The following is a 9,117-nucleotide window of genomic DNA, read 5'->3' on the forward strand; positions in this document are numbered from 1 at the left end:
TACATCACACATATACACATATGATATGGACACATGCAAGGTTTCCAGGGCTTCCGACGCTCCGGTGGTCTCTATCCGGCAAAACCCTATACATGCATGCAGAATCTGCCTAAGTGTAGGAACCCCATGTCCGAGAAGCCGGGCACACCCGGAGGGGGTAGCATTGGATATAGAACCATCTCAAATCACTTTTGTGCATGCCATGTGGACACACACAACTTTTGGGGCCATTCCCTAGGTCCGATGCTCGATTTCTGACGAAACCCTAGTTCTGTTGACCGCGCCGTCTACCCCTTTGATCGCATCCCATCGGGGTTCCCCCGGTGGGCGTATGCCTACGTTTGAGCTTGGTTAGGTCATAGGTACATGTGGAAACAAGTACCATCCCCTATGATCCCAAGGTTCTCTCCGGTTCACCTCCGAGGGAGTTCCCCCTATACATGCGGGAATGTGCCTAAGTGTAGGAACCCCATGTCCGAGAAGCCGGGCACACCCGGAGGGGTAGCATTGGATATAGAACCATATCAAATCACTTGTGTGCATGCCATGTGGACACACACAACTTTTGGGGCCATTCCCTAGGTCCGATGCTCGATTTACGACGAAACCCTAGTTACGTTGACCGCGCCGTCTACCCCTTTGATCGCATCCCATCGGGTTCCCCGGTGGGCGTATGCCTACGTTTGAGCTTGGTTAGGTCATAGGTACATGTGGAAACAAGTACCATCCCCTATGATCCCAAGGTTCTCTCCGGTTCACCTCCGAGGGAGTTCCCCCTATACATGCAGAATCCGCCTAAGTGTAGGAACCCCATGTCCGAGAAGCCGGGCACACCCGGAGGGGTAGCATTGGATATAGAACCATCTCAAATCACTTGTGTGCATGCCATGTGGACACACACAAATTTTGGGGCCATTCCCTAGGTCCGATGCTCGATTTCTGACGAAACCCTAGTTCTGTTGACCGCGCCGTCTACCCCTTTGATCGCATCCCATCGGGGTCCCCGGTGGGCGTATGCCTACGTTTGAGCTTGCTTAGGTCATAGGTACATGTGGAAACAAGTATCATACCCTATGATCCCAAGGTTCTCTACGGTTCACCTCCGAGGGAGTTCCCCTATACATGCATGCGGAATCCGCCTAAGTGTAGGAACCCCATGTCCGAGAAGCCGGGCACACCGGAGGGGGTAGCATTGGATATAGAACCATCTCAAATCACTTGTGTGCATGCCATGTGGACACACACAAATTTTGGGGCCATTCCGTAGGTCCGATGCTCGATTTCCGACGAAACCCTAGTTCCGTTGACCGCGCAGTCTACCCCTTTGATCGCATCCCATCGGGGGTCCCCGGTGGGCGTATGCCTACGTTTGATCTTGCTTAGGTCATAGGTACATGTGGAAACAAGTATCATACCCTATGATCCCAAGGTTCTCTACGGTTCACCTCCGAGGGAGTTCCCCCCTATACATGCATGCAGAATCTGCCTAAGTGTAGGAACCCCATGTCCGAGAAGCCGGGCACACCCGGAGGGGTAGCATTGGATATAGAACCATCTCAAATCACTTGTGTGCATGCCATGTGGACACACACAACTTTTGGGGCCATTCCCTAGGTCCGATGCTCGATTTCTGACGAAACCCTAGTTCTGTTGACCGCGCCGTCTACCCCTTTGACTGCATCCCATCGGGGTTCCCCGGTGGGCGTATGCCTACATTTGAGCTTGGTTAGGTCATAGGTACATGTGGAAACAAGTACCATTCCCTATGATCCCAAGGTTCTCTCCGGTTCACCTCCGAGGGAGTTCCCCCTTATACATGCAGAATCTGCCTAAGTATAGGAACCCCATGTCCGAGAAGCCGGGCACACCCGGAGGGGGTAGCATTGGATATAGAACCATCTCAAATCACGTGTTTGCATGCCATGTGGACACACACAACTTTTGGGGCCATTCCCTAGGTCCGATGCTCGATTTCTGACGAAACCCTAGTTCTGTTGACCGCGCCGTCTACCCCTTTGACTGCATCCCATCGGGGGTCCCCGGTGGGCGTATGCCTACGTTTGAGCTTGCTTAGGTCATAGGTACATGTGGAAACAAGTATCATACCCTATGATCCCAAGGTTCTCTCCGGTTCACCTCCGAGGGAGTTCCCCCCCTATACATGCATGCAGAATCTACCTAAGTGTAGGAACCCCATGTCCGAGAAGCCGGCACACCCGGAGGGGGTAGCATTGGATATAGAACCATCTCAAATCACTTTTGTGCATGCCATGTGGACACACACAAATTTTGGGGCCATTCCCTAGGTCCGATGCTCGATTTACGACGAAACCCTAGTTCGTTGACCGCGCCGTCTACCCCTTTGATCGCATCCCATCGGGGTCCCCGGTGGGCGTATGCCTACGTTTGAGCTTGCTTAGGTCATAGGTACATGTGGAAACAAGTATCATACCCTATGATCCCAAGGTTCTCTACGGTTCACCTCCGAGGGAGTTCCCCCCTATACATGCAGAATCTGCCTAAGTGTAGGAACCCCATGTCCGAGAAGCCGGGCACACCCGGAGGGGGTAGCATTGGATATAGAACCATCTCAAATCACTTTTGTGCATGCCATGTGGACACACACAAATTTTGGGGCCATTCCCTAGGTCCGATGCTCGATTTCTGACGAAACCCTAGTTCTGTTGACCGCGCCGTCTACCCCTTTGACTGCATCCCATCGGGGTTCCCCCGGTGGGCGTATGCCTACGTTTGAGCTTGGTTAGGTCATAGGTACATGTGGAAACAAGTACCATACCCTATGATCCCAAGGTTCTCTCCGGTTCACCTCCGAGGGAGTTCCCCCCTATACATGCAGAATCTGCCTAAGTGTAGGAACCCCATGTCCGAGAAGCCGGCACACCCGGAGGGGGTAGCATTGGATATAGAACCATCTCAAATCACTTTTGTGCATGCCATGTGGACACACACAACTTTTGGGGCCATTCCCTAGGTCCGATGCTCGATTTCTGACGAAACCCTAGTTCTGTTGACCGCGCCGTCTACCCCTTTGATCGCATCCCATCGGGGTCCCCCGGTGGGCGTATGCCTACGTTTGAGCTTGGTTAGGTCATAGGTACATGTGGAAACAAGTACCATCCCCTATGATCCCAAGGTTCTCTCCGGTTCACCTCCGAGGGAGTTCCCCCCTATACATGCAGAATGTGCCTAAGTGTAGGAACCCCATGTCCGAGAAGCCGGGCACACCCGGAGGGGGTAGCATTGGATATAGAACCATCTCAAATCACTTGTGTGCATGCCATGTGGACACACACAACTTTTGGGGCCATTCCCTAGGTCCGATGCTCGATTTCTGACGAAACCCTAGTTCTGTTGACCGCGCCGTCTACCCCTTTGATCGCATCCCATCGGGGTCCCCCGGTGGGCGTATGCCTACGTTTGAGCTTGGTTAGGTCATAGGTACATGTGGAAACAAGTACCATCCCCTATGATCCCAAGGTTCTCTCCGGTTCACCTCCGAGGGAGTTCCCCCCTATACATGCAGAATCTGCCTAAGTGTAGGAACCCCATGTCCGAGAAGCCGGGCACACCCGGAGGGGTAGCATTGGATATAGAACCATCTCAAATCACTTGTGTGCATGCCATGTGGACACACACAAATTTTGGGGCCATTCCCTAGGTCCGATGCTCGATTTCCGACGAAACCCTAGTTCCGTTGACCGCGCCGTCTCCCCTTTGACTGCATCCCATCGGGGGTCCCCCGGTGGGCGTATGCCTACGTTTGAGCTTGCTTAGGTCATAGGTACATGTGGAAACAAGTATCATACCCTATGATCCCAAGGTTCTCTACGGTTCACCTCCGAGGGAGTTCCCCCCATACATGCATGCGAATCGCCTAAGTGTAGGAACCCCATGTCCGAGAAGCCGGGCACACCCGGAGGGGTAGCATTGGATATAGAACCATCTCAAATCACTTGTGTGCATGCCATGTGGACACACACAAATTTTGGGGCCATTCCGTAGGTCCGATGCTCGATTTCTGACGAAACCCTAGTTCTGTTGACCGCGCCGTCTACCCCTTTGACTGCATCCCATCGGGGGTCCCCCGGTGGGCGTATGCCTACGTTTGATCTTGCTTAGGTCATAGGTACATGTGGAAACAAGTATCATACCCTATGATCCCAAGGTTCTCTACGGTTCACCTCCGAGGGAGTTCCCCCCTATACATGCATGCGAGATCTGCCTAAGTGTAGGAACCCCATGTCCGAGAAGCCGGGCACACCCGGAGGGGGTAGCATTGGATATAGAACCATCTCAAATCACTTGTGTGCATGCCATGTGGACACACACAACTTTTGGGGCCATTCCCTAGGTCCGATGCTCGATTTACGACGAAACCCTAGTTCTGTTGACCGCGCCGTCTACCCCTTTGACTGCATCCCATCGGGGTTCCCCCGGTGGGCGTATGCCTACATTTGAGCTTGGTTAGGTCATAGGTACATGTGGAAACAAGTACCATCCCCTATGATCCCAAGGTTCTCTCCGGTTCACCTCCGAGGGAGTTCCCCCCTATACATGCAGAATCTGCCTAAGTATAGGAACCCCATGTCCGAGAAGCCGGGCACACCCGGAGGGGTAGCATTGGATATAGAACCATCTCAAATCACGTGTTTGCATGCCATGTGGACACACACAACTTTTGGGGCCATTCCCTAGGTCCGATGCTCGATTTCCGACGAAACCCTAGTTCACGTTGACCGCGCCGTCTACCCCTTTGATTGCATCCCATCGGGGTCCCCGGTGGGCGTGTGCCTACGTTTGAGCTTGCTTAGGTCATAGGTACATGTGGAAACAAGTATCATACCCTATGATCCCAAGGTTCTCTCCGGTTCACCTCCGAGGGAGTTCCCCCTATACATGCATGCAGAATCTGCCTAAGTGTAGGAACCCCATGTCCGAGAAGCCGGGCACACCCGGAGGGGGTAGCATTGGATATAGAACCATCTCAAATCACTTTTGTGCATGCCATGTGGACACACACAAATTTTGGGGCCATTCCCTAGGTCCGATGCTCGATTTCTGACGAAACCCTAGTTCTGTTGACCGCGCCGTCTACCCCTTTGATCGCATCCCATCGGGGGTCCCCCGGTGGGCGTATGCCTACGTTTGAGCTTGCTTAGGTCATAGGTACATGTGGAAACAAGTATCATACCCTATGATCCCAAGGTTCTCTACGGTTCACCTCCGAGGGAGTTCCCCCCTATACATGCAGAATCTGCCTAAGTGTAGGAACCCCATGTCCGAGAAGCCGGGCACACCGGAGGGGTAGCATTGGATATAGAACCATCTCAAATCACTTTTTTGCATGCCATGTGGACACACACAAATTTTGGGGCCATTCCCTAGGTCCGATGCTCGATTTACGACGAAACCCTAGTTCCGTTGACCGCGCGCGTCTACCCCTTTGATCGCATCCCATCGGGGTTCCCCGGTGGGCGTATGCCTACGTTTGAGCTTGGTTAGGTCATAGGTACATGTGGAAACAAGTACCATACCCTATGATCCCAAGGTTCTCTCCGGTTCACCTCCGAGGAGTTCCCCCTATACATGCGAGAATCCGCCTAAGTGTAGGAACCCCATGTCCGAGAAGCCGGGCACACCCGGAGGGGTAGCATTGGATATAGAACCATCTCAAATCACTTTTGTGCATGCCATGTGGACACACACAAATTTTGGGGCCATTCCCTAGGTCCGATGCTCGATTTACGACGAAACCCTAGTTCCGTTGACCGCGCCGTCTACCCCTTTGATCGCATCCCATCGGGGTTCCCCGGTGGGCGTATGCCTACGTTTGAGCTTGCTTAGGTCATAGGTACATGTGGAAACAAGTATCATACCCTATGATCCCAAGGTTCTCTCCGGTTCACCTCCGAGGAGTTCCCCCTATACATGCGAATCTCTCCTCGCCCTTTTTTTCCCGCCCACCCTTTTCCCGCCGCTTCGTCCCGCCCTTTTTTCCCGCCCACCCTTTCCCGCTCCTTCTCTCCCGCCCTTTTTTCCCGCCCACCCTTTCCCGCTGCTTCTCTCCCGCCCTTTTTTCCCGCCCACCCTTTCCCGCCATGTTTTCCCGCCGTTTCAGCCCCTCGTCGGCCTATATATAGCCATGGCTTCTCCACTAACAGCACCAGCAACATTTCTCCCTTCATCACTTCTCTCATCCAATAGAACCACAAAATCCTCTGAGCTGAGCTGCCGCTGAGATGGCTCCTCGTCGCCGTAGCAACACGGGCTTCATCGGCGTTCGCCTGCGGCCTGCGGGACATTTCGCGGCTGAAATCACCGCCGGTGGTACGCGTGTGTGGCTCGGCACCTTCTACACGAAGGAGGCTGCTGCCCGTGCATACGACGTTGCGGCTTGGAGGTTTGGCCGGCCGCGCCACGAAATGAACTTCCCGGAGGTCAGGTCTCCGACGGAAGCTCGAGTCTCTCTCCGAGCCACTACTTCGCTCACGGGGTGAAGCGCGGCGGTACGGGGCTGGCCAGCGGCGGATTGATACCACCGAGGCGGACGAGCAGTTCATGGCACGGTGGCGCGGAGACCATCCCGGAGACGTCGAGGCAACGCGCGCATTCGGAAGGAGAAGCGGACGTACGGGAGAGAGAGGAGGGCGGGAAAGCGGCGCAGGAAGGCCGAGGTTGAAGCAGAGTACGCCAAAGGAGAGACGTCGACATGGGGGGAGAATGATGAACGGTGGTCGTGGAACCTCACAACCACCGCTTCAGAGGACACCCCCAGCGAGGATGAAGATTTCGACTTCTCCGATTAATGTGTGTGTGTCGAGTCCGTGTGTCTAGCGGGTCATGTGTCGACCCAGTGTTCTTTAAATGCTTTGGTTTGTGTGTGGGTCTAGTTCTTTAAGTGTTTTGGTTCATGTGTGTGGGTGTAGTTTCTTTAAGTGTTTTGCTTCCTCTGTGTGGGTGTAGTTCTTTGTACTGTTTCAGTTCGTGTGTGGGTCTAGTTCTGTAAGCGCTTTGGTATGTGTGTGAGATTAGTTATTTAAGTACTTTGTATCGTGTGTGGGTCTTAAGTATTTTGTATCGTGTGTGGGCCATTCACCCCCTCCGAGGTTCGATTTCTGGCGAAGGGGTTCTATACCGCCCTTATACATATATATAGGTTTCCCGCAAAGGGGTTCGCCAAAATAGCAGTGAGAAATAAATAAACAAAAAAAATGATTGGGATTAATAATTATCTCTTTGGTGCAAAAAAAAATGGAAAAACAAAAAAAATAGCTGTGCCGACGGCCTTGTTTGTGCCGTGGGTGACCGTCGGCACAGAAGAAGGGGGACCCAGTTTTCAGTCCCTGTGCCGACGGCCGCCGTTGCGCCGTGGGCTACCGTCGGCACACTGTAGACGGCGCCGTGACAGCCTAACGGCTGGGCCCGCCTGTCTGCGCGTGTACCGACGGCCGTGGCTGTGCCGACGGTGACCTTCGGTCGCCACCTTTCTGTGCTGACGGTCCGATTTGCGCCGACGGTGACCGTCGGTGTAGCCAGCAGTGTGCCGACGGCCGGCCTGTGCCGACGGTCAGCTCCGTCGCCGGTCGACCAGGGCCTCTGTGCCGACGGCCCCGACATTTGGCCGTCGGCACATCGGCTGGCCGTCGGCACATGCCGTCTCTCCCGTAGTGAAGCCACATTTCCGAAGTCACCATATATACCTCGTACGCAGAACAAGTTACTTGGGACCTGATTTCCTTACAGAGTGATGGCCAAGAGGATAGAGCTCTGAGCTACCATGATTCATGAGTAACCATCTGAAGAAACAGCTTGGTTCTATTCATGTTCGAATATGGTTGTATTGCTTGGAACGATTCAAACAAGTTGCTCCTTGTATATTTTATGATTCCTCTGGCTCGAGCTAGCTAGCTGTACTCCGGCAGTTCGGCCCGTCCGTGAACTGGTAGATGCAATACATCCAGGTTGCAATAATCTAGAATAACATCAATCAGCAAGCAGGAACAAACTACTCAACATGCATCCACTAATGCTGCGACATGCAGGAACTTGGTCACTAGTGTCATTACAAATTATTGAACCAACGTATTGTACATTCTTCGTATACCGATCCAGATTGGAACTCCTAATCGCCCTCACATGCAAAGTTCACGGGCAAGATAACACGCTAATAATTAATCAGCATTGCACCACTCTTTCACCTATAAATACCAAACCCAAGCACCATCTCAGAGCATCACAATCGCCTAGCAGTCTACAGTTCCAGAGCCAATCGATCATTTTGCTCTGAGCTTCTGCGTGGTGTAGTGATCACTCGCAGCAATGGCAAGCAAGGCATCGATCGCGCTGTTCCTCGCTGTGAACCTGGTCGTGTTCTCCATGGCCAGCGCGTGCGGGGGGAACTGCCCGACGCCTGCTACACCAACCCCGTCGACGCCTTCGACTCCCACCCCAACACCAGCATCGTTCGGCAGGTGCCCGCGCGACGCGCTGAAGCTTGGCGTGTGCGCCAATGTGCTGGGACTGATCAAGGCCAAGGTGGGCGTGCCCCCCACGTTGCCGTGCTGCCCGCTGCTGGAAGGGCTCGTCGACCTCGAGGCCGCCGTGTGCCTTTGCACGGTACTCAAGGCCAACATCCTCGGCATCAAACTTAACCTCCCTATCGATCTCAGCCTCGTCCTCAACCACTGCGGCAGGAGTGTGCCTACCGGATTCAAGTGCTAAGCGATCAGTCTCTCGGTCCATCGACTCAGGTGCTGCCGAGCAAGATATGCATGTCTTGAGACGTTGCTTCTCGGAGAGGAAACTATTCTACTCGCTTAACTGTTTGCACATTTGCTTGTTTGCTTGTTTGTTTGCTACTTGAGGTGCTAGCTACATGTGATCTGCATATGCAGGCATACGCAGAGTATCGTATGCAGCCAGTCCGTTCGATCCTCCTTCATGTTAATTATTCTTAATTCTTATTTTCTTGATGATGGATTGCGTTTATTTGTACGTATGATCTGCATGTTCGATGAAATTTTTTGTTCTTACTACTTCGTGTGGGTGCATGGTTCGGTGATTTGCCAAATATGCCTGTTGATTAATGGTGGACGA

At 53.2% G+C, this 9,117-nt stretch overlaps 1 protein-coding gene across 1 annotated transcript; it reads left to right on the forward strand.

Annotated features, from left to right (window-relative positions):
• The first annotated feature begins 8,340 nt into the window (after positions 1-8,340).
• LOC124677042 (14 kDa proline-rich protein DC2.15-like) lies at positions 8,341-8,742 on the forward strand. The gene has a single exon (XM_047213041.1). The coding sequence runs from the start codon at positions 8,341-8,343 to the stop codon at positions 8,740-8,742; it is 402 nt and encodes a 133-aa protein (XP_047068997.1).
• Positions 8,743-9,117: the final 375 nt, after the last annotated feature.

The sequence above is a fragment of the Lolium rigidum genome, chromosome 7, assembly GCF_022539505.1.
Source record: "Lolium rigidum isolate FL_2022 chromosome 7, APGP_CSIRO_Lrig_0.1, whole genome shotgun sequence".
NCBI classification, from domain to species: Eukaryota; Viridiplantae; Streptophyta; class Magnoliopsida; order Poales; family Poaceae; genus Lolium; species Lolium rigidum.

Bases quoted from the DNA above. Each gene is read 5' to 3' on its own strand.
- LOC124677042 (XM_047213041.1), top strand. From the start codon at position 8,341: ATGGCAAGCAAGGCATCGATCGCGCTGTTCCTCGCTGTGAACCTGGTC.